Raw genomic sequence first — 27058 nt, 5'->3', positions numbered from 1 at the left:
CTAGAATTATATTAGATGACATAATTCAGGAGGAGCAACGTCACTTAAGATGTAATCACTTGGTATCAAATTAATCAACCTTTGGTTTCGCATTAATCAACATTTGGTATCAACATTTTGTTCTCATTTGATATAACATTAGTCCACATTTGGTATCACATTAATCAATATTTGGTATCCTCACATAATCGTTGAAACTTATGCATTAGCAAGGGGGATAGTTGATGTAAAAAGTGGAGAAGTAAAGTCCGTTAAAAATCTAATGGTTGAACAAGATTAAAAATTTAAGATTTCAAAGGGGAGAAGAACATAAAGGTATGTCCATTCATGTCTTATTATTATACACCTTTTTGTTGATGTCAAAAGGGAGAGAAAAATTGGGAGCAAAAATAATAACACACAAAAATCAGAAGCAAAGAAAAATGAGTAAAAACTGTTATTGATGTTATGCAATGGGTGAGATATATAAAGGGGGATAAACTGTTATTGATGTCATAGTTGAAACATCATGAGCATATTCATTATGAGCATATTTCATATTTCATTTGAATTCAGGCTAAACACTTTGTGTATGAACATGAGCATATTGTCATTCATTGAATATTTGATGCATTAATTGAGGGGAAGCCTTGTTAGGCGTAACCCATTATATATTTTTGCTCGTGTATTTGTCATCATAAAAAAGGGGGAGGTTGTTGGCTTTACGAGTCCAATCTTGTTTTGATAATAACAAATCACTTGATATTTAATCTGTGCATTGAATTTGTGAACATGACCTATATTAAGCATGTACAGAAGGATAACGAGTTATGGAAGTCACAAAGTAAAGCTAACAAATCTTGGCAAAATCCATGGAACTCAAAGAGTACAAGAATCAAGATGCAAGCGGCAAAGTTCAAAAACAACTTGGGAATGGGTATTTAGAACTCATGTACTTACATTTTCGTATGATTTAATTTGAGGTTCAACATAACTTAGAATGATTTTAGGATTCATGCATTTCATGTGTATCATTAGGGGACTTTCATGGACTTAGAAATATTCTTAAAACCTTGGAAAGTACCTTTGAAAAAGAGCCAAGAAATAAAATAAAATAGATTTTTAAATTAAAAAAAAAAGGAAAATTGAGAAAAAGGGGACTTCACTAGCCTGAACTCACCCTCAGTAGCCTGAAGAATTTCTTTAGGAGCCTGAAGATTAAGTTCGGTAGCCTGAAGAATTAATGGAAAAACACAGCAAGAAGGCCGAGGTACTTTGGTTGCCTGACCTTGGAACTTCAGTCGCCTGAAGTCACTTTAGGCATTAGTAGCCTGAAGTCGCAGGAAAGTTTAAAAAACATATTTTTATTAAACGAACTCGTGAGCTTTTTCTTTGATCCAACGGTTGAGATCAATCCTAAGGGTAAGACACTATAAATACTAAATATCTAAACCCTAAAACCACGCTAAGACACTCAAGAAAAAGAAGAACACATCTTATTGAAAGAATATTGAGAAACTTGTTCTTATTGATATACGATTGCCTACACTTCAACTTCTACTCATCGAGCTTGGGCAAATCAACTCAGAATCTCAAAGGGATCTCTCTTATAAATCTTGATTGTCAACTTGGTATTGAGGTTTAATCATTCAAGCTAATATTTTCAAGAGTTTCTCATCCCATCACTTGTTCTTGATTTTCATTAAAAAAGTTTGATCTTGAGTGTGCACAAACATATAAAATTGTTTTTGAAAAGATCATTACTTGAGAAAGTTGTTTAGCAATTGGTTGATTGGTTTTTGATTCAATAGTATATAAATATATATATATATATATATATATATATATATATACACTGTTCATAGAGCTTATTATTGAAAAATCTATTTTGATTAAAAGATTGATCTTGAAAGTTCCTATACATATATGTAGTTATTTTAAATAAGATCATTACTTGATTAAGGTTGTGTTATTGATTGAATGATTTGATTCAAGTGCGTGTTTGTTAAATGATCTATATTTTAGATATATTAACGCTTGATTAAATATCCTTGGTATTTATAAATATACATTTTATTGAGGGATATTTTTTGAAAAATAATATATTCAGTTTGTGATCATTGAAAATCATTATCTATATATATATATATATATATATATATATATGTATGTATGTATTGGCTTATTACAAGGACCACTGTGTGATTGAATACTTAAAAGAAAACTTTGTGATTTTGATTGATTTAGTATTCAAGACAAAGTTTTTATTAATAAGTTCACATCAAATATATTTGTACATTTTTGCAAAGTGAACTAAGAACCCTAAAATTCTCCAAAGCGTTTTAAATATATCATTACTTGGGAGTTTTGGTTAAAGAGAGAAATTGTGTATCGAATCATTTCATTCATACTGAGCTTCAAGTTTTATCATATGATTATGTACTAGGACTTTGAATTGTACTCACTTGCTTTGTTAAAAGCAACATTGAGTGTTTTGCAGATTAAATTGTATTCAAGGTTCGGTTTGTGAATCGGGGTTGAGGAGAGAGCTGTATCTCTTGTAAGCAGCGGATTAGGATGAAACTGTACCTCTTGTAAGTAGCGGATTAGGAGGGAGCTGTACCTCTTGTAAGCAGCATATTAGGAGGGAATTGTACCTCTTGTAAGCAGTGGAGTGTAAGGGAAGCTCCGTCCCAATTTAAGGAGCAGAGATTACAATGGAATCCTTGAGTGGGTTGCTCAAGGCGAGAATGTAGGTCGGGTTGGCTGAACCTCGTAAAATCGTGGTTGCATTCTCTCTTCCCTTATCCTTTTTATTTCCGCATCGTATTTCAATTTCCTACTTGCTTGTGTATGTTGAATAACTTTACACGCATTTAATTGGGTAAAAGGGATTTCATAGATTTAGAAATTCAAATCAACATCAAATTCCAGCCATAAATTAGTTAAACATAGAAATAGGGATTGATTGGTAAATAAGTTTCAAAGAATTTTTAAAATACTCAATTCACCCCCCCTCTTGGGATTACACCTTAATCAACACAATGAAAATCCATTGGTCAGCCCGCCAAGCCAAGAGAGCGTTTAGGGTGGTCCTGGCGGTGTTCCCGGATAGTTGAAAATGAACCTGTAAGACTAGAGAATTTTAGAAAGAAGATGGATAAATTGGTTCGAGGTATTATGCATACAGAAAAGTTATTAAAAGAAGTTAAGGCTAGACAAGATGAAACATCAAATTCAAGTAAAAGATTTGATAAGAAAGAATTAGAAATCTCTCTAGGAAAAATTGAAGAAAGACAGGCAAATTGGAATGGTAAAGATATACCGAATCAAGATTCAAATAAAATTTGGAAAATGTCTAAAACAGAAAGTCAAATTATCAAGCAAAAAGGATCTATGGAAAGCAATGAATAGTATTTAATAAAAGTCATCAACAAATCAATTTCTTTAGTTACAACTGAAGTAAGACAGTAAAAGAGACTTTTAGATTTAGAAGATCTAGAGTCCATTAGGGCTAAATATGATAGAATTCGTATCGGGATGGTTCAAGTAGGGCTATTCCCTCTCACTAGAGCAGGATTAAACAAACCAATCTGTGTTATTCTCCATGATGCTAGGCATCATGAATTCCATGATTCCTTGTTAGGAATATTAGAGTCAAATATAGCTGAAGGACCAATATACTTTGAATGTTATCCAAATATAAGAGCAAATCTTCAAGATAAATCATTATACAAGCTTTTAACTCTTGATATTCAAACTAAAGGATATGATATGGATTCAAGAAGCTCAAATCTTGAAATGATTTATCGAGTTTATTACAAGGCCACAACTTCAACAATTCTTCCAAACTCTCTTCAAACTAGTGACAAAGGCGAAACAATTATGCTTCAAGCGAATTATGATAGACAATCACTTGTATCTCATCCCAAGAAACTTCTATGGCATGAGATTCAAGCTGGGGGAGATTGAGAATTTAATAATCTTAATGAAACCGATCATGAAACAATTCCAAACATTCAAAAGACAGTTGCTATAAAAGTTATTCAAGATGAAAGTGGAAATGCTAAGATCAATTTTCAATCATTATTAACAAAAAGCAGAAGCAACAGTCAATCTTCAAAACAATCAATTGACTTAGGAAGAAAGAGTATCTCAAGTCTTTTTACATACACAGAACCAAATAAAAATCTCAAATTAAAAGGAATTGATTTTGCACTTGAAATACCCCAAGGATATTATCAAGAAATATCTGAATCAACCTCTCCAATAGAATCTCAAATCTTGACTGAAGATCAAAGAGAAATTCTAAAAGAAGAACATCAAAAGAAGAATATTATGACTATAAGTAAAACTTTTGAACCAAATATGGAAATACTTAGAAGAGATTACAAACATAAACTTAATGAAAATAATAGAGATAATTTTTTTTTTAAAATACACTAAAGAAGAAAGAGAAAAAATAAAAGTTGAATGGTTTGAAGAAATGCAAAAGGTCAAAAGAAATATTCCATTTTTCAAATTTGTCAAAGAAAAATAATCAGTTAATGTTATCTATAATTGCAAGAAAAACTGGAAATTAATTTACAATAATTTAGTCGTATCAACTCATCCTCCAGAAAACTCTTTTAAAATTAATTATAAAGAAACAGAAATAATTGCATCACCATACAAAGAAGTAAAAAAGGAAACACAGAAGTCGATCAAATAATTAGTGAGAATAATTATACGAATCAAATACTTCAAACAATGGCTGATCAATCTACAAGAATTGAAAATCATTTGAAACATCTTTCAGAAATCAAGCTTAATAGTTTTTACAAAAAAGTAGAATCTAGTAAGACAAAACCTAAACTAGAAGAACCAATACCAATCAATACTTTACATAAAAGATTAAAGGACTTCAAGTTCGCAGAGCAAAACAAATTACTCACTCAAAAATTTGATGAACTTATCAATAAAACCACGAATCTAAAGATTAATATGCTATCAAAAGAAGAAGCTATAAATACCTTAGAGTCAAACTTTAGAAATGAAGAAAACTTTGAAATTAATAAAATCAAAATTTGGAGAAGTCAAAACCAAAGAACTTATTACAAAAAACCAACACCTCCAAGTCTTCTATTTGAAGAAACAAATGAAATGTCACCACACAAGATTTTTCGAGGCAATGAAATTCATGAATGGAGAATTGATAGTTTAACAAAACACCAAATACATGTTTTACTTCATAAAATGTTTGTTGTGGCAACTGCCTTCAGGCTTCATTCACCAATAGTAAGTGAAGGACAATTGCCCTACTTACACATGGATTTGTAGGAACACTTAAAGAATGGTGGGATCATTATCTCACCTCTCATGAAAAGGATTAGATCATGGAAGCTAAAAAAATTAAAGAAGAAAATGGAGTACAAACTCAAAAAAGTGATGCCGTCGCAGCACTTATTTGGGCAATTTTTAGACAATTTATTGGAGATGCAAGTAGTCAACATGAAAAAACTAGTATTATACTCTTAAATCTTACATGTCCAAAATTATCAGATTTTCAATGGTACAAAGATATCTTTATTGCAAAAATAATGAGTGGACCAGATGGGACATCTGGATTTTGGAAAGGAAAAATTATAAGTGGATTATCAAAATTATTCGCTCAAAGAGTTAGAGATCGAGTCAAAGAAACTTTAGGATCAAATTACGAATCAATTACTTATGGTCAAATTGTTTGTGTGATCAATCATGAAGGATTAAAATTATGTAACGAGTTAAACATCCAATCTCAAATGAAAAAAAGAGTTTAAGAAAAATAAAGGAGAATTAGGTGATTTATATGCTCAGTATTGGTACAAAAGAATCAAAGCACCTTCTAAAAAATATCAGAAAAAACAGCTATACAAAAGACATAAACTATCAAAAGATTATTATAAAAGGTATGATAAAAATTATTATAGAAAGAAAAATAAAAATTATGCAAACACTTCAAAACCTCCAACTAAAGACAAAAATCAGAAAACTTGCTTCAAATGTTGAAAAAGAGGTCACTATGCAAGAGATTGTAGGGTTAAGCAAGAAATCAAAGAAATGAATATTGGAAAAGAACTCAAAAGACAAATGCTAAATCTAATCATCAGTAGTGGATCAGATGTCTCTGAATCTACTTCATTTTCAGAATTAGAGAACGAGTTTATTAGTGAAATTCAAACAAGCTCCGAAACTTCAAAAAGTGATGTGTCTTCTGAAAAATCATGTCAAGAAGACATTGGATTCTGCATGTGTGATAAATGCTAAAAAACAATTAATGTAATTTCAAAATAAAAGGAAATTATTTTTGAAATGATCGAATATATTAATTATCCTGAAATAGAAAATAAATATATAGTTCAACTAAAAAGAAATTTGGAAAAAGATAGAACTCCAAAATCAACAAAGGGATATGATATTAACGAAATCATTGATAGATACAAAAATAAAGAATCCAAATCAAGAAAAGAACTAAGTATTCAAGATTTACAAAGAGAAATAAATCAAACTAAAGAAGAAATTAAAATAATCAAAGAACAAAACGAAAAATTTAAGCAAAATATGATCCAACTGCAATCAAGAATAGATAAAATAGATTCAAAAGGAAAGTAAAAAATTGAAGAAATTATTAATTCAGATGACGAAGAAGATTTTCAATACCAAGCTAACCAAGAAAAAGAAATATTTCTCAGATATTTATCAAAAATTAATATTCATAAATGGTATTCTGAAATCAAAATTGTAATTAATAAATCATTTGTTCTTAAAGCTCGCACCTTGTTAGATACAGGAGCCGATATGAACTGCATTCAAGAAGGCCTTATACCTACCCATTATTATGAAAAGAAAAAAAATGTAATTATATAGTGCAACAAATTCAACCTTAAAAATTCAATATAAAATTTCAAATATTCATATTTGTAATCAAGAAATCTGCCTCAAAACAACATTTGTACTTGTCAAAAATATGCAACAAGAAATCATTCTTGGAATGCCATTCTTCACAATGATCTACCCATTCAAGGTAGATGTAGTTAGAATCCATACTTCAATCGGTGGTCAAAATATTTCATTCGAATTCACAGACAAAAGAAGTCAACACATTAAAAATTTGGCTATAAGTAGAATTAATCTTATTCAAAACAAAAGAAAGCACATAAAATCTTTATCAAGAGAAATTTATCATAATAAAATTGAAGAACAAATCCAAAGCCTGGAGGTTAAATCTCAAATTGATTTATTCAAAGAAAAACTTGAAAAAGAAGTTTGTTCAAATTTACCAAATGCTTTTTGAAATAGAAAGAAGCATTTTGTTAAATTACCTTATACAAAAGATTTTACATAAGATAAAATACCTACAAAAGCAAGGCCTATTCAAATGAACAAAGAATTACTTGAATATTGCAAAAAAGAAATACAAGAATTACTTAATAAAAAATTAATTCGAAAAAAGTAAATCCCCTTAGAGTTGTGCAGCTTTTTACGTTCAAAATCAAACTGAAATAGAAAGAGGGGCACCAAGACTTGTCATTAACTACAAACCATTAAATAAGGCATTACAATGGATTAGGTATCCAATACCTAACAAAAAAGATTTACTCAATAGAATAAATACGGCTTCAATATATTCAAAATTTGACATAAAATTAGGATTCTGGAAAATTCAAATTGCAGAAGAAGACAAGTATAAAATAGCATTTACGGTGCCATTCGGACACTACGAATGGAATGTAATGCCCTTTGGCTTAAAAAATGCACCTTCGGAATTCCAAAGTATTATGAATGAAAATTTCAATGCCTATACAAAATTTACTATCGTATACATTGATGGTGTCTTTGTATACTCCAAGTCAATAAGTCAACACTTCAAACATCTCAGTATTTTTTTATAATATTGTCAAAAGAAATGGATTGGTTGTTTCTCAACCAAAAATCAAATTATTTCAAACTAATATTAGATTTTTAGGTTATTAGATTATCAAAATAAAATCACTCAAATACAAAGATCATTAGAATTTGTAGATAAATTTCCTAATGAAATCAGAGACAAAATCAATTGCAAAGTTTTTAGGATGTCTCAATTATGTTGCAGATTTCATCCCAAATATCATGATTTTAATTAAACCATTTTTTAAAAGACTCAAGAAAAATCCCCCTACACGGTCAAATGAGTGTACCCAAATTGTTATCAAGGTTAAGGCTTTAGTTAAAACCCTTCCCTATCTTAGTCTTCTAGATCCTAAAGCTTTTATGATAGTTGAAACTGATGCCTCTGATGCTGGATTCGGGGGTACTCTTAAACAAAGAATTGATTCAAAAAGAAACTCTGGTAAGATTTCATTCAGGAGCATGATTAGGACCTCAAGTCAATTATTCAACTATCAAGAAAGAAATTTTATCCATAGTTTTATGCATTCAAAAATTTCAATATGATTTATTCTATAAAGAATTTTTTCTTAGAATTGATTGTGCAAGTGCCAAAAGTTTTATTGAAAAGGATGTTAAAAATTTGGTTTCAAAATAGATATTTGCAAGATGGCAAGCAAATTTATCTGTATTTGATTTTCAAATAGAATTTATCAAAGGAACTTCAAATTCAATTCCAGACTTCTTTACAAGAGATTTCCTGACAAGACATCATGCCAAGGACTACAGCTAAAAACCTCTATTCAAAACCCCAATCTTCAAATGCCCAACAAGCTCAATCCTTAAAAGAAATTCCTATTCATAATAGGTTCAACCCCCTTTCAAGGCCTCAAACTACTCAAGTTCCTTCTTTCAAAGAAGTTATGGAAAATCAAGCTCAGACCGCTCTGGTCCAAGCTCAAAAGGTACCTATTACAAAAGGTTATTTTTCAAAATACTTCGAGGATCTCATTCCTATTGAACCCGAATGGGATGATTCCACTCCTTTTGAAGTTATCAAAAACTATTTCTTCACTAGATGCCATTTTGACACTCCAAACCCATTGAAGAATAGAGAATTTTATGAATTAATTCTTGTAAAAACCAACTCGGTTGTAATCAATCATAATTACGATCTTCAAGATTCTACAAAAATTAACTTTTAAAAATTCAAAATTTTTAAAATTATTTCTCCCTTAGAATGGGGAACTCATCCAAGGAATTCAAAATGTTTTAAAGGAGATTTTATTCCACAATCCTATGATTAGAAAGATTACATTGACACTTGGTCACATGTTCTTTTCCTACGTAATTATTCTCATTCTTGGTTTATGCATTTTGATTCAAAAATTTTTAAATCTTTCACAGCCTTGTTTCTCAAATGGTTTAAAAATTTTGGTCCTCAAAAAAAAATTTTCCTAGAACAATTCAAGATGATCATGATTTGTTTCAAAAGAATTCTATCTTCCCTCACGATCAATCTGACCCTTCTTTCAAGCTCCTACAATTTTGTTCGAACTTTGGAATCACCTGAATTTTCTGCTGGGATTACATCTTTGTTTCTCCAGAAGAAAGCACCTTGTGTTTTTCAAAAATAGTAAGAAGAATTTTCAAGATCCGTTGGTAAGAGAAATTTACCTTACCAGAAGGACAAGTTCGATCATGGCTTATTCAGCAAATTAATCAGTCTTCAAATTCTCAAGGTTCGTTATTAAAATCAAAGGAGAGATTAAAGGTTCTTGGATATGATGACACTATTTCAATCTCTTTCTCAAGAAAATCAAAAGCTTCAAAGTTAGGCAAAATGAAGGCTCAATTAGTCAAGATAATCAAATAGTTGGAAGAATCAGATGACTTAGATTCTGCCGACAGTTAAGATTCAAACAAAATCGTTGATCTTGATCTCGGTTTAGACTTTTATCAATTACCCCAAGAAGATCCAAGAACCATCTCATCAAAGGGAAAACCAAAGAAAAATAAATAAATTCTTTGCTCTTAAGTCAAAAATTGCAGCTACTGCTTCAAAGGCTTTGGTCACCCTTCAAGATTTGTCAGATCATCCTGACAATTATTCAAAAGTCCTAGTCATGACTTCTTCAAGAATTTTATAACTGGTTATCGCTTGGCCCAACTTGTAATTATTGTCGATTGGATGTGAGTAGAGTATTTTACACCTATCCACCTTTCGGCCAGGGTTGTATTTTAAATTACTATTTTATTTAAAGGTGGTGGGTTCCCACACAAATGCAGCCATCCATGTGCTGTCACCTTTAAGTAAAGTACTTTGTCTTGTTGCGTCGACTCGTCAGTCCTATAAAATCATAGGTTGAATTTAGTGGTCGATGGGGCCCATTGTGTACCCACACTAATTCACCCCCGGATTCCAAATTATTTGAAGTCCGGGCCATCGAGTCTATAAATAAGAGTCTTTGTTTATGTTTGAGACTCACACCAATTCAGGGGTTTCTCCTAGAGCAAACCTAAGACGCATTGAGCTCCACCTGAATTCTCTCCTCTCCCTCTTCTCTCTCCTTTCTGTCTTAGGGATTCTGTCAAATGTAATATAAAGTAAGCTTTCAATAAAATTTATGTGTTGTTTAAATTCTTGGCATGATTTAAGTATGCTCTGTACTTGCAGTCTATGACTGATCTCGTACATCATAAATATGTTTTGATTATTTGATATTTATTCATTAAAAGATAACTTTACAACTGATACCCGTAACCTAGCCATTGAGGCTTAACTTCAGGTTTAACGAAGTTGTAATGGGGTCAGCCTCGATCGAAACGTTAGTGTCAGCCTTGATCGATCTCTCTCAGCCTTCTCTCTCACTCTCTCAATGTGATTTCTCATCCTAATAAAAAAATGTCATATATGATTTCTCATCCTGATAAGAAATAGAGATAAGAAATTGAGATGGATGGATGGATCATGCATCCAAAACAGATGACACCTCCCCTTCATGTGTTTGTTGTCTATTTTCGACATGTGCTAAATTGTTTCTATATTCATTAAAACCTATTTTCAGTAATTGTATAGTTAAAGAAACAAACATACAAACATATGAATTCATGAAGGGGGAGGTTTCTTATATAATTTTTCACCGATCTTCCCCCTATCCATTTTTTTCTCTCTACCTTTTTTTTTTATCCTTTATATTGATCAAAAGGATATGTACAGAAAAATTCAAGGCATACCTTGAGCAAGGAGGTCAAAGCTCCAATTCAAAACAAAGCAAGCAACAAAGTTACACAAAATCTGGGCATACCCAGGGGCTCAAAGGCCAATCCAAACAAGAAACATCAAAACATGAAAAGCCTGTTGAGCTGTAGTAGGTGGAGATGTCGGTAGCACCAAGCCCTGCCGCTTCCATTGAATGTTGAGCTGCAGTAAGTGGAGACTAGCAGCCATCTCCACCAACCCTGCCCATCTTGGTTGAATTTAAGTCAACTACTCCACCCCCCAATCCATGGCTACATATAAGAGATGTATATGTGTGTGTAATTGTGTGGAGGAAGTGTTGGGAGTAGAGAGAGAAATTGGGTTGAGAGAGAGAAAGAGAGAGAGTTAAGTTGAGCCGGGCCCCCTCGTAATTTTTCTCCCAGTTTATAGTGAGATTGGTGTGTTTCGTGGACGAAGGATAGATTGGACCGAACCACATTAAATTTGGTGTTCCATTTTTGCTTATTTATATTTGTTTGTGTGTGATTGTTGTTCCTAGATCCCCCAAAAATTGACAATTGGTATTAGAGCTAGATTGGAGCAAAATCGCTAGATTGAAGCAAAATCACCAGATTGGAGCCTCTGCCTAGTATCTCAAAAGTGAGTTTTGAGACCACAAATGTGTTCCTCTTGATGATACGAAGCCAACGGTGCAAACCAAAGCTCAAAAGGAGGTCTCACAAGCTCGTACGCGCCTCCAATAGTTCACCGTCATAGCCATGTGCCTCCTAGTAGTCGACGTGTAGCCTCATGCCTTCATGTGCCGGCAAGTTTTGAAGGTTGAAGAAGAGTTGACATCAATGTGACATCAGCATCCGAGTCAACATCTAGTAAGCACCCAGTCAGTAGGGATCCATGACCATGTAAGCTACCACAATAGTAGTTGGCCCCACTGCCACGCCAGGTTCCACGTCGGATATGGGACCCATATATGCCACGTGAGTACTGGGCCCCACATTTGACACATTGGTACTAGGCCCCACATTGCCACGTAAGCATATGGGATCCACATTGCCACGTTGGCATTTGGGCCCCACATTGCCACGTCAGCAACTGATGTCAATTAACGATGCTAGTAACGGTGTCAACTAACGATTTTAGACATTCCGTTAAAAGGGAGAATATTTTGTTAACTTTAATGGAATTTGACCAAGTTTTTGAAGCCATTTGAGGTCCGTTTTTTGAACAACTTGAATCATTTCTAAGATTTTCAGTCGTTTTAGATCCAACCGTACTATTTGTTTAAGCTAATTCCATCTCTAGATTAGCGAATCGAGATGTTGAACAAAAAGAGCTTAAAGATTGAGATTTTTGATGACACTAATTTCGGTTTCTGGAAGATGCAAATTGAAGACTACTTATTTGGTAAGGAGTTGCACTTATCATTGATTGGAAAAGCCAGAATCCATGAAGGAGGGCGAGTGGGAGTTGCTTGACTGAAAAGCTCTCAGAGCTATTAGGATGATGCTGGCAAAGTATTTTGCCTTCAATATCAAATACATAGTAATATCCAAGTCTCTTATGGATGCGCTTTCCAATATATACGAGCAGCCATCAGCTGCCAATAAGGTACACTTAATGAAAAGGTTATTTACTATGAACATGTGTACAGGTGAAAGTTTTAGTAGACACCTGAACATGTTCAACGAGTTGACAGATCAACTTGCCTCAGTTGGAATTACGTTGACAGTGAAATCCATGCCTTACTGGTTCTTAGTCAGTTGCCCGAAAGTTGGAAAGGTTTTGTTAGTACGATCAGTAGCTCCGTAGGAAAATCAAAGCTGAAGTATGACAAAGTCATTAGCATGATTTTGACGAAAGAGATCATGATGCAATCAAACAATGCTTCCACTTCAAGTATGACCCAGTATGTAATAAGGATGCCGGGTCCTTATCCTTGAAGCATAGCCACAAGTTATGCTTTATGTGTCATCGTCGTTTTCTACAAACTGGACATCCTTGGAGGACTTGTGGCTTCAATGGAAAACCTGAACGAAGGTCGCAACCAAAGTGACTAAGTGGGGAAGAGATATTAAACCTGTTAAGGTTGATCGGAGATGTGAAATTTAGGAAACCACCGACTAGTAGAAAAAGAAAACGCGCTGAGTGGGAGTTGAATTGGACAAAAAGAAGCATCTTATTCGAGTTGCCATACTGAAAAGATGTTCCACTACGCCACAACTTTTATGTCATGCACATCGAAAAGAACATTTGTGAGAATGTCATTGGTACATTGCTTTATATAAATGGGAAGACAAAGGACACCGCAAATGCTCACCGAGATATGGAAGATATGGGAATACGACCTGAGTTGCACTTGTTTCGTGATAGGGACAAAATTCTCAGGCCATCAACTTGTTACACATTTTTGAAGGATGAGAAGAATAAAATCTTCGAATGGTTGAAATTAGTGAAGTTCCCTGATGGATATGTATCGAACATAGCTTGATGGATAAACATGAATGAAGGGAAGATGCTAAAAATGAAAAGTCATGACTATTACATCCGTCTACAATGGGTTCTACCTGTTTTCCTTTGTGGACACTTGACTGAAGATGTTTGCTCAGTGCTGATTGAGTTGGGGATATTTTTTCGACAATTGTGCTCCAAAAAATTGATCGTAAACGTACTTGAATGGTTAGAGGATGACATCGTGATCATACTATGCAAGCTGAAGAAAATATTTCTGCCAGCATTCTTCGATGTGATGGTCCACCTAGCCGTTCATTTACCAAGGGAGATTATAATTGGAGGACTGGTTCAATATTGTTGGATGTATCCTATTGGGAGGTAAATTATAAAGTCCTTGTATAATGGTCACATGATTTCCTTATTTTTATTTTTTTCTTTATTGTGTCTACAAGTCTATAATGCTATGTAAAATGCATAGGTTCTTGTCCACTTTGAAGGGGTATGTGCGCAATAAGGCACAACTGGAAGGTTCAATCATTAAGGCATACGTTAACAGTGAATGTCTTGCATTTTGCTCATTCTATCTACATGATATTAACACAAGGTTCACTCGTGAAGAGCAAAATGTAGACGTTCATGCTATTAATGCCAAAGATGAAGAATCAAGGAGATCTATATTTCGATAAAATGTTCGGCCTCTCGGTGCATGATTTTACGATTTTATTGATATGGACGACCTACAAAAGGCTCATTTTTACATCCTCAATAATTGTGATGAAATATATCGAGTACGTGGTTCCAAACTCCTTACTTTGCATTGTATTTACATATGCATATTTATATACTTAGTTGACATTAACATGTACTATTGTTGCATATAGCGAACATAAAGCTAAACTTTTGGCCCAAAATGAACAGAATGTTGACAAAAGACATAAGAAGAAATTTATCAATTGGTTTGGGAGTCGTGTAAGTAACAAATACTGCTTGAGTGAGAAACAATGTATGTTTTCACTATTGACGGTTTATTCTTATAAACTCCGATTTATTTAATAGATGAAAGTAATGTATTACAACAAGGAACCAATGGCAAGTAAAGATTTCTGCGCGTTGGCATCTGGCCTCAATCAACGAGTTAACTGCTACAGCGGTTGCATTGTCAACGGGTTACGATATCACACAAAGTTCCGCGAACTGCATGGAAGAACCCAAAATTGTGGGGTTGCGGTGCTAGGCACAGAAGGAGATGAAGAAATTAACTACTTTGGTGTGTTGGACGACATTAGAGAGCTTAACTATTGAGCCAACAGGCTCGTCCACTTGTTCAAGTGTACTTGGTGGTACATTGGCAATAAAAAGACTGAGATAAACACTGATGCCTACTTTACCAGTGTCAATTTTAGTAAGACCTGGTATCAAAATGTCCCTTTTGTGCTTGCGACGCAGGCAGAACAAGTGTTTTACCTTAAAGACACCAAATTGAAGGGGGAATGGCAAGTGAATCAAAAGATTCCTCCTCGAAGTTTGTATGCTGTTATAGAAGTTATAGATAGGGAGAATAGTGCTACTGAGGCTGCATTCCCAGAAGATGAGCCTTCTGTCAGTGCAGCAGCGTAATTTGCTTTCAATGTTGTTCAAGAAGGAGTCAATCCAATACCATTGAATAGGGATGGTGCCATGGTAGAACACGTAGGGACTGCTGACATTACAATTGAACCTTCTGTAGACGTTCACTTCATCGACGATGAGGAAACTAATGGGGAAGATGAAGCAGGGTTCGAGTATTGTAGTGAAGAGGAAGACACTTTAGAAAGTGAGGATGGTATCGATATTGAGGATGTATAGGGGGAGTAAGCATGTTATGTTTGTCACTATGTATCTGACATGTGTAAATAACTTAAAATATATGTATTATGCCTCCATCTAATATTCGTACTTTTTATATTTACTTGTCTAATAATTTGCAGATATGGCACCAGGAGGTCGACGTGGCCGACTACCTTCTAGGTACTTGACTACATCGCATGAGGATGATCCGACATCCTCGAGACTGGCGGAACCCGTCAGCCCTGATGCGGCGACACCATTGTCTGAGCCATCGACACCTCAACTAGACATGGATAGCACTTATGCGACTAATACGCAGGGTGAGTTGCCTATCATGATGAGCAGTGTTGGTAAGGATATGATTAATTTATTTACATTTCAACTATTTATGTTAGTTATTCACGTGTATGATTATAATGTTGTTCTTAATCTACCTCTGCTTTGAGCATCTACATCCACGGTCAAGTCAGGCCGTGGTGCAGCGAAGAACATGTCGCTGAAGAAGCACCTACAGAGGACAAAGCAGCGGATTCAGATCGACATTCCTTAAGGCTACACTGCCCCGCTTAACGATTGGTGCACCTCGTGGACCCGGGAGCTCGACATTATATGCCGATAGTATGCTCCAGTCACGACCTTTAGCTAGCCACAGGTGACTCAGGAGCAGCGCATGGTTCTTTACATGCGCATTTTGTAAGTAATCCCAAACCTTTTTTTTTTTAAATTAAATATTTTTTTTTCTTTTAATATACTATCCAATTAACAACTGTCTAACATTCTAATTGTATTACCTATATATGCAAGAGGAGTTTGATATGGACATCCTTAAGGATGACCATGTGACGAGGGCGGTCAACGTCCAATTGTGAAATAAATTTAAGAGCTATCACTCGAAAATGCGCGAACATTTTCGAGCGCGCGCATTTTCGAGTTATGGGAGATGAAGTAGAAGTGCGGTTATACGATAAGATATCCCAAGAGGATTGGGAGGTGGTGTGTCACTTTTTTCGTGACCCATGCTATTAGGTGATGTGTTTGTAGTATAATCATTAATTTTTCACAATGATGTCGCTAATAAATCGTTATTACATCTTCCTTGCAGGCTATATGTGAAACAAATGTTGTGAACTGCAGCAAACTCCCTACGACACATTGCGGTAGATCGAGGTTATTTGTAAATCAGCGACAAGTAATTACTATATATAAAACTATCTGACCATTACATTACATAATACTAATGATGTCTTATATGATAATGTAGCGTGATCTCGATATTGGCGCAAAGGAGCCACTACCAGATCTTTATTAGAGAACACACCAACGACGATCAGGGGAGTGGTGCGAGGGTGTGCAGGGAAGACATGTAAGTGAAACAAAATATTTAGTTTATTACTTGATTCAGAACATCAAAGTTGTAGTCTTACTTATTCCTTTTTATCATTTTCATGACTAAAATTAGGAACGGATGGTCCAACTGAGGGATGCACCTGTTTCATAGGGGAGTCAGCAAATGACAGATTTTCAAATAACTTCCCAGGTGCTTGGGGAACGAGCGAGTGGTTGGTTGAAAGGTCTTGGAAGTGGATACATCGTCCCAACAACATCATCATCCATGGGTGCGGTGACTCGTGTAGGCATGGAACGAGTGCATCGAGACGCCAAGTCTCGTGCGGATGAGATGGCTTGACGGATGCAGATGGTGGAAATGGAGAACCAACAATTGAAAGACATGGTCTCCACCTTTCAAGCCCAACTACAAGACATGATGAATAGGCAAGCGCAGCTTAAGCAAATGATGCGCCAATCTCGACCAGATGATGTGGGTGGCTCGTCTCATTAGAAGGTATGTATGGTACTTATAGCTTAACATAGCACTTGTGCAAAAGTATTTTATGATTTTTTTTGTTTTAAAATATAGTGAATTTTTCAATGATTAATGAATACTCATACTAACTCCTCTAAAGAGCTTTATACGTTATTCTAACTTAGACACTAAAAACCATTAAGCTAAGTGTTAGGGGGTGACAGTAATGGGATAAATTTTTTTAGGGAGGTGGGGGAGATAGCATTACATGCATTCTCTAGGATTTATAATAATATCAAATTACTCGTGTCAAAAAATAAAACCAACACTATTATTTACATGACAATTACCCACATGTACACAAGACAAGCAGCTACATGCAAATATAATGTCCTAAACAAGCTTGACTCATGACATTCTCTCCCTTATACAGTTAACATGATTGTAGAGTTTGACTCTAAGTGTTTTAGAATTTATCCATGAATTGTCTCATGTCTTCCACTAATGTTTAATTGATTCTTCTTCTACAAAAAATTTCCACTTCATAAGAACTCATGCAATTTTTTCCTTGATAATGTGAATTCTCTATATGTAAGGATAACTTTAACTTCTCATATGTCCAATTGCGTTGTCTTTAGTGGAGTTTGGTTGAAATATTTTTACCATAGTCTACAATATTGACAATAAATAGGTTAAGTTTGAATTGAGGTGTTTATAAATGATTGAATACGAGTTAATTAATAAGTTGTAAATGATAAGCTTTAATAGAGTATTGTGCTCATCATCTTAGAATGTTAATTTTTTTTATCAAAATAATTTCAATTTTATATATTAAAAAATAATATCTTGAAAAACAACTTTAGGAAATATTCCTCTTTTTTTTTAAGAAGTATGGGTCGCAACATTCAATTTAACCCACCCATTGCAAAAGTACAAATTCAGGGAAGAACTAAAGTCTCATATTTGGGGCAATTTTTATATTATGTAGTTATAGATAGTTTGCATGAATACTACAAAAAATTAATATTACAAACAGATATGACTTGAGAAAATTACTATAATAAAAAAAATAACACATAAAAGTTTGATGTGAGAATGATAGATGTCTTTCACATCCAATAATAATGTGTGTGTGTGAATATATATATATATATATATATAGAGAGAGAGAGAGAGAGAGTGAGAGTGTACAGGTGCAACTATCATCCTTGAATTGCATTGACAGAGAAAAATGCTTTCTTTTAGCCAAGTGTTTCATAACTGCTGGAAGTGCTTTCAAGAATCAAGATTATTAAGAACAACCATTGTATATAATTTTTTCAAGTTGTATACAAATTCACAAGATGCAAATCACACTGCAAGTAACTTATGTTCATTTTTACACCAAGCCAAATGAACATATTTTAGCCAAGTGTTAGAGACTGATTTATTGTTTAGTTCCTACAATGACTAGTCAAGAATCATAGAGGCTATGCAAAAATAATACTCATGGGAGATATAAAACTCCCATTGAAATTGAAATGGCTATAATACATTTTACAATAAGGACACTTATGGTTTGGAGAATGTGATTTCTCCCCTATACTGTATGTGTTTTTTTGAAATTGAAGGCAATGAAAAATCTAAAGAACAGTCATTATGTGATTTCATTAAATAGTCTCCTTTCTAAACATCTTTAGTCAAAGTAATCTTAGCAACTGTACTCAAACTTCAGATGGTATGAAAAATTTAAGGTAGTGCACTAATCAAGGGGCAATGTGCAAACACCCATGGTTCACAATCTTTGAATCCCATATTTACAAGTGAAAAGCCAAGCAGTAGGTATAATGCATAAAAAAGGTAGGATGCAAACAAGTCAGTACTATGAGCAAATAATTAAATGAAAAAGAAAAAAAAAAGAAAAAGAGAAACAACTGATAATAAATTTCAACTCACGTTACTTCTCCCACAAAATCATCTTGAGTAGCACTATTGTTCTCCATGATCTTCATCTTGAATTCGGAGACCTCACCAGTTATGGTGAATACAAAATTCTCATTCCATTATGGCTGAGAGTCTTGCTTTGTATCAACCATTTATACATAACAATGACCAAACTTGTATAATATACATTACAATGATCACTTTTACCATTAAGCACATAGCTTAAATGCCCATTGTAAGTATACTAATCCAGCTATCAAAAAATTTTGTTTTCACTTTCTTTCTATAATTTCTTAGGCATAATTTCAAACTAATTGAAGACCCACTTGATGCAATGCTGCATTTCTGCTCCTGAGTACGACAAAGGAGGATGACATAAGGATCCATGTTACCTGCTCGTAAGCACCTAAGCTTATCAAAAGGGCAACAGAGGACTCAAATATTAGACATAAATTTATTTAATTGGAGATTAGGGTAGAAGGACAGACTAACCTCATGTCCTAAAAAATTAATCAACTATTTGAAATGTCTTAAACACCATCATAGAAAAAAAATAATAAAATAATTTTCATGACTAAACATGCCTAAAATATTTTAAACACTATCACAAAATAAATAAATAAATAAATAAAACAACCTCCATAACTAAGGTGTCTCAATCTTAAGATAATAATTACACGTATGGTTAATGAACAGTATCAAATCTCGGTGGCTAATTTAGCTGCTTTGGCATTTTCTATTATTGGTGTTCTCTTTAGTTTTTTTTTTGTTGATTGTTGGTTGTTCACTGTTTTTATTGCCTTGTTGGTTTCCTATTTTGGGTCTTCCTGTACTTTTGTATCCTCAGGCCTTTGACTTGAGCTTTGTTTATTAATGAATTCACTCGGTTTTACCTTTCAAAAAAATTAAAAGGTAATTACGCATAATATATATAAGTAGTTGCAAGTATAGTTGTGTGTGTATCTTCTCATGGTTATTCAAAGACCCTTTCATCCCTTTGACTTTATAGGCTACCTTTCAAGTGTGCAACTCAATGGAAATATGTGAACTCAGTGTTTAGCTTTAAATGCTGACATTATTTTTTTCATTATTGATATTACTACCATACAAATTGTGTAATATGCATGATTATGAAATCTTTGCAAATTTATTATATCATATAATTATTTTTCCTAATTATAATGAGCGCCAGCTCTCCATTTGTATACTAAATTTTTTTTAATGACTCTTAATTTGTAGGGTTCACGGTTGTCATAACATCAGCATGATACCATGTATGCATGCACTATAGTCGTCAGATGCAACTTTTGATTATTTCTTTGTAAATTTTATTGTTATTTGAACAAATGGAATTTTTGTATTTTAATTTGAATTTGTACTAGTATTTTTATTTGAATTTTGAATTTTTTGAATTTTTTTTTTTGTTATTTGAACAGATGTTATTTCTTTATTTTAATTGAATTTATATTTGAATTCAAAATTTTGAATAATTTACAAATTTTATAGTAATTATGGTTTCAGGTTATGTATGCGAAAATGTAATTACAGATTTTTATATAGGAATTGATGATTAAAAAAAATTAGTATTAAAGGTTTTTTAATTTTTCTAATTATTAGTGAATGATTCAAATTCGTCACTAATAGTAGGTATTAGTGACGACTCCTAATATTAGTGAAGGATTCAAATCCTTCACTAATACCCTACTATTAGTAACGAATTTGAATCCTTCACTAATACCCTACTATTAGTGACGAATTTGAGCTGAGCCAATCTAGAATTTATAGTGACGGTATTAGGGTTTTAGTGATGATCATAATCCGTCATTAATACTCCATTATTAGTGTCAAAATTTTGAATTCATCACTAAAAGTTAGTAGTAACGGTAGATATAGCAACTAATTTAAAACCGTCACTAATACCTTGATTTTTTGTAGTGACAACAAAAATCAATGCTGATCCCAAAAGAATGAACCAGAAAATAAAATCGAAGCAAATCTCGCCTCTTCTTCAAGAGAAGGAGATGCACTGTTATGCTTTTTGGAGAGCAAGCAGGAGTCTTGGGTCTTAGATTCCCGAGCCTTATTTCATGCCACTTGCAATAAAGATTGTCTAAAGGAGTATACACTAGGTGACTTTGGTAAGGTATACCTTGACAATAATCAACCTTGCGACATAGCCAATAAGGGAATTGTGAAAATCAAGATGAACGGGTCCGTATGGAAACCGAAGGATGTCACATATATTCTAGACTTGAGAAAGAACTTGTTCTTAGTAGGACAACTAGTAGATGAGGGATATGCCACAACATTCATTGGCAATGAATGGAAGATATCAAATGGTGCAATAACGATTGCACTAGGTAAAAAAAGTGGAACACTTATTTTGACCTCTAATGTATGCATGTCTATTTTAGTTGCTACAGGAAATGATGATAGGAACTTTTGGAATCAATGACTCTGTCACATGAGTGAGAAGGGACTCAGCGTGATGCACTTAAAAGAAAAGTTGAGTAATCTAAGGTTAGTAGAGATTGACATGTGTGAGGATTGCATACTCGGGAAACAGAAGAGGGTCAGTTTCCAAACATACACCCATACCCCAAAGAAAGGGAGGCTTGAACTAGTCCATTCAGATGTATGGGGACTGATGACCGTCTCATCCATAGGCGGAAGGAATTACTTCATGACATTTATTGATGATCATTCTCAGAAGGTATGATTTTACTTTCTAAAACATAAAACGGATGTCTTTGATGCTTTCAAGATATGAAAAACAATGGTTGAAAATAAATTGGTTTACAAATCAAGAAGCTAAGAACCGACAATGGTGGTGAGAATGAAGACACCAGGTTTAAGAAACTATACTATGAGCATGGTATCAGGATGGAAAGAACTATGCCAGGTACGCCCCTGCACAACGATGTAGCTGAGCAGATAAACTGTTCATTGACTGAAAGAGCCAGAAGCATGCATATACAGTCAAGCTTACCAAACCAGTTATGGGCAGAAGCAGTTAACACAACAACATACTTGATTAATAGGAATCCATCGGTACCATTAGACCACCATTTATTAGAAGAAGTATGTGGTGGAAAAGAGGTGAGACTTTCACATTTGAAAGTTTTTGGTTATGTTGCATATGTACATATCAGCTATCATGTTAGAAACAAGCTTGATCCAAAGTCCTAGAAATGCACATTTGTCGGTTACGGTGAAGATAAGTATGGGTATCACATTTGGGATGATGAAAACAAGAAGGTGATCAGAAGCAGAGACGTGATCTTCAACGAAAAAGTGATGTACAAAGACATACATACAATTGAATCCATGGAATCAGTTCAGAAAAAAACAACCTATGCAGACATGAATGATGTCCTATAAAGTGTCGGGACAAAACAACAAAATGCCAAGAATCCTTAGGCGGAAGAACTTGTGGAGCAAATCATCACACCACCACCTCCTACTCCAGGTTTGGAGCTTAGGAGTTCTTCTCGGCCCCATGTATCAAATAAAAGGTATATGAATTATTCACTTCTTACAAATGGAGAAAAGCCCAAATGCTATGATGAAACATGTCAAGCGGGAGATTCGAGCAAGTGGGAGCTTGTGATGAAGGATGAGATGAAGTCTCTCACCTCCAAAAAAACATGGGAACTAGCTCAGTTGTCCAAAGGTAAGAAGACTCTTCACAATAAGTGGGTGTACAGGATAAAAGAGGAGCATAATGGCTCCAGGTGATAGAAGGCCCGGTTGGTAGTCAAAGGCTTCGAGCAGAAGGAAGGAATCGACTACACCGACATCTTTGAACCAATTGTGAAGCTAACAACCATCAAATTAGTCTTAAGATTTGTTGCCTCGGAGGGCTTACATTTCGAGCAATTGGATGTGAATACGACATTTCTTCATAGTGATCTAGATAAGGAGATTTACATGCACAAGCTAAAAGGATTTTCAATGAAAGGTAAAGAGAATCTTGTGTGCAGGTTGAAGAAGAGCTTGTGTGGTCTCAAACAAGCTCTCAAGCAATGGTACCAATAATTTGACGACCTTATGCATATAAAAGATTTTCAAAAGTGGAACGTCAACTATTGTTGCTACTTCAAGAGGTATTAGTCTAACTATATCATTCTATTGCTATGTGTCGATGACATGTTAGTTGCAGGACCAGATATAGAAGAGATCAGAAAATTTAAGCAGCAATTGTCAAAGGAGTTTGACATGAAGGATTTGGGTTCAGTAAAGCAGATACTTGGAATGTAGATCTCCAGAAATAAGCAACAGGGAACGTTGCAGTTATCTCAGTCGGAGTATATTAGCTGTGTTTTATTGAGATTCAGCATGAGTAGTGCCAAAGCGGTAAATACACCTTTGACTGGAAACTTCTGCCTCTCCAAGGATCATGCTCCCTAGATAGATGAAGAGGACTTCATGACTAAGGTACCTTACGCCTCAGCCATTGGAAGTCTCATGTACGCCTTGGTTTGTACCAGACCAAACATTGGCCAAGCAGTGGAAGCTGTCAGCAGATTCATGTCAAATCCAGGAACAACTCACTGGGAAGTAGTGAAGTGGATCTTGAGGTACCTAAGTGGCACTATTGATAAGTGCTTATGTTTTGGCAAAGGAGACTTGAAAATTAAAGGGTATGTAGATCCTGATTTTTCTGGTGAAGTTGATCACCGTAGAAGCACCACTGAGTATGTGTTCATTGTTGGCACAACAACTGTTAGTTGGATGTCATTGATACAAAAGATTGTTGCCCTATCCACTACAAAATCTAAGTACGTAATAGTGACAGAAGTCATCAAAGAGATGATTTGACTTCAAGGTTTGTTGACAGAGCTCGAAACAAAGCAGGAGAGGAATACTTTGCACAGTGACAGTCAGAGTGCAATACATCTAGAAAAGAACTCTACATTTTATCCCAGAACCAAACACATTGGACTTCGTTATCACTTCGTCAGATCTTTATTAGAGGACTGAGTGCTAGTACTTGAAAAAATTCAAGGTAGTAGGAATCTAGCAGACATATTGACAAAGGTGATGATTATAGTGAAACTGAAGTTATGCTTAACATCAGTTGGTCTTTATTCTTAAAGATAGATGTAAGAACATCATTTACCTATACACTGGTTGAGATAGTGTCTCCGTCTCCAAGTGGGAGATTATTAAACTGCTGTAGGTGGAGACTTTGGCAGCACCAACCCCAGCCACTTCTGTTGAATGTTGAGCTGCTGCAAGTGGTGATCCGTAGCCACCTCCACCAACCCTGGCCACCTTGGTTGAAATTAAGTCAACTATTCGACCCCCCAATCCATGACTATATATAGGAGATGTATATGTGTGTGTAATTGTGTGGTAGAAGTGTGAGGAACAAAAAGAGAAATTGTGTTTAGAGAGAGAGAGAGAGAGAGAGAGTTGAGTTAAGTGGTGCCTTCTCCCTCATAATTTTTCTCCTAGTTTATAGTGAGAATGGTGTGCTTTGTGGATGTGGGTCAAATTGGACCAAACCATGTTAAATTTGGTTTTCCATTTTTGCTTGTTTATTTTTCTTGTGTGTGATTGTAGTTTCTAGATCCCCCAACAAATTCAAGTTGCAAATACAATCAACACTAGGCATACCTAGAAGCAAAAAATTCATCAAAAGCAATCTATCACAAACCGTCAACGGAATTGGTATGCAATCGTTGACCATTAGCCCAGGCAGTCACTCAAACTCAAGGGGGCCAAGATCCTTTGCTCTTTTTCTTACTCTTTGCTGGTATGTAACAATCACTCTACATTTTTCCCTTCTCTTTTATACTCTTTAACTATGTTAGAGGAGCCTTACCCTTATCAATGGAAGCCCCTTTGCTCCTATCTACAGAAGTAAGGGCTTGATTATCCTTAGTTGAGGCAGTGCCTTTAGACTTGATAGAATCTTTATTCCGTGCTTTGCTTGGATCTACTTTACTCTTATTTATTTATTTGTTTGTTTGTTTGTTTCTTGAGCTGGTCGGTGGCTTTAGAAACTTAGAAGGATGGGTAGAGTGACAGACACGAGCATTGCTTCAAAATGAAACTTCGCTAGACACTAGTTTAATCTTCTATAATAATAATAAAAAACTAATACGGCAAAGGATATATTAGGACTTTTCCTGTTTGGATAGTTCTAGTGTTACTCTTGTGTGAAGAGAAAAGAGAAGGTGGAGCATTGTGTTAATAATTAAATCTGCGCACCTCCAAATTGCCGCTCACTGCTTGAATTCTGAAACCTCCCATGATAATATTTTCACACTTAGAAAAATCCTATAAATTTCAAAATTTTGAGAGTGTATTTTGTAACATATCTTCTCATTTTTCCGATCCCAATGATCTAAAAGGTAGGCATGAGCTCTTTGGAGTATGATATGGCCTGATTTTGAGGGAATACTTATAGTATTCATTTTGCGCATTTTCTTCACATGTTTCAAAGGGAGTAAAATAAGAAGGCTTGTTAAATTTATTTTGGGATAATGTTCAATTAATCAGGTACTGTTCGTAAGAACGGGCGTGTAGGGGGTGCTAATACCTTCCCCTCGCATAAACGAACTCTTGATCTCGACTCTGGTAATGCAGACTGATTCTACCCTTAATTAGGTAGTAATCAAGCATTTTAACCACATTCCAAAAGGTTAGTGGTAACTCCATACACATTGTTTTCCATGAAAATTACATTTTCAAACTCCACACGCTTCAATTCATTTTTGGTCATCCCAAGTTCGCGTCCGGGAACGTCGCGACGGCTTGGCGACTCCATTGGGGAAGTTAGAGAGTCGAACCAGTAATTAATTAGGAATTATCCCAAATTCAAATTTAATAATTCTTTTAAATTACTCCTTATTTTGTGAATATTTATTTTGTGAATATTGTGGTGAATATTTAATCATATATATGTGTATATATATATATATATATATATATATATATACACACACATACGTGAATATCTTTAATTAAAATGTGAATATTTGTTTCTATATTTTTGAATGAACAATGTAAACATCTCTGATTAAATTAAAATATTTGTTTCCATATTTTTGAATATATATGTGAATATCTTTGATTAAATGTGAATATTCGTTTCTATATTTTTGAGTATATATGTGAATATCTTTGATTAAATGTGAATATTTGTTTCCATATTTTGTGAATTAATCGCGAATATTTGTTTCTATATTTGTATGAATAAGCATGCAAATATATTTCATTAACTATGAATATTTGTTTGAATAAGCATGTGATTTATTGTAAATATTTTGTTTCCATAGTTGTATGAATATGTCTATGAATATCTTTGCTTAATTGTAAATATTTCGTTTCCATTGTTGTTTGAATAAGTATGTGATTAGTTGTGAATATTTTGTTTGAATAAAGCATGTGGATGAATGTGGGGTAGAGAGATTAGGCTAAAAGGATGAGTTCACACACTCTCACGCTCTATACCTAGGCCTTACCTACTAAGATTAGATAGGAGTGTAATATCGTTCGTCCCTTCATAGCTAAAGCTTGATGGGACACACGAACCACTCTGCTCAGTGCAGGCTTTGTCTGAACCTCTGTGAGGGAAGATGAAGTTTCAATCTGGGGACCTTTTGTAGTAGAGATTAGAGTCTAACCACACATAATCATCCAAAGTTCTTTGCCTAAGATAAAACCCCAGAGAATCCTATGTATGAACTCACCCCAAGTTGGGACAGAAGCTCCATCGTTCTTAGTGTGGTCTCATGCTTGTACTTTGAGTTGTATGATATTATCACCGACATATTGCATCCATGTAGGCATTCCATTCACTTTACCAAGGTTTGGGAATCATGGAGGATACAGTAGTTTACCGGGAGACTGAGTACACAATATGGTCATACTCCAAAAGTCAACAGGAACAGTGTGGTGACGGCATGAACAAAGAGTCAGTGGTGGAGCTGCCAACCAAAGTCTATATACACACC

At 34.4% G+C, this 27058-nt stretch overlaps 1 protein-coding gene across 1 annotated transcript in view; it reads right to left on the bottom strand.

Annotated features, from left to right (window-relative positions):
• The window catches only part of LOC131162632 (PHD finger protein ALFIN-LIKE 2-like), a 50857-nt gene extending 24988 nt beyond the window's left edge, over positions 1–25869 (bottom strand). The window contains exons 1-2 of the mRNA XM_058119241.1: positions 25786–25869; positions 25642–25695 (exon numbers count right to left, since the gene is read on the bottom strand). Of these exons, the coding sequence (XP_057975224.1) occupies positions 25642–25695; positions 25786–25869 (138 nt within the window). The remainder of the gene's footprint in view (positions 1–25641; positions 25696–25785) is intronic.
• Positions 25870–27058: the final 1189 nt, after the last annotated feature.

Source organism: Malania oleifera, chromosome 8 (assembly GCF_029873635.1).
Source record: "Malania oleifera isolate guangnan ecotype guangnan chromosome 8, ASM2987363v1, whole genome shotgun sequence".
NCBI classification, from domain to species: Eukaryota; Viridiplantae; Streptophyta; class Magnoliopsida; order Santalales; family Ximeniaceae; genus Malania; species Malania oleifera.
The sequence above is the reverse complement of the archived record's forward strand: the minus strand, read 5'-3'. Positions and strand labels throughout refer to the sequence as shown.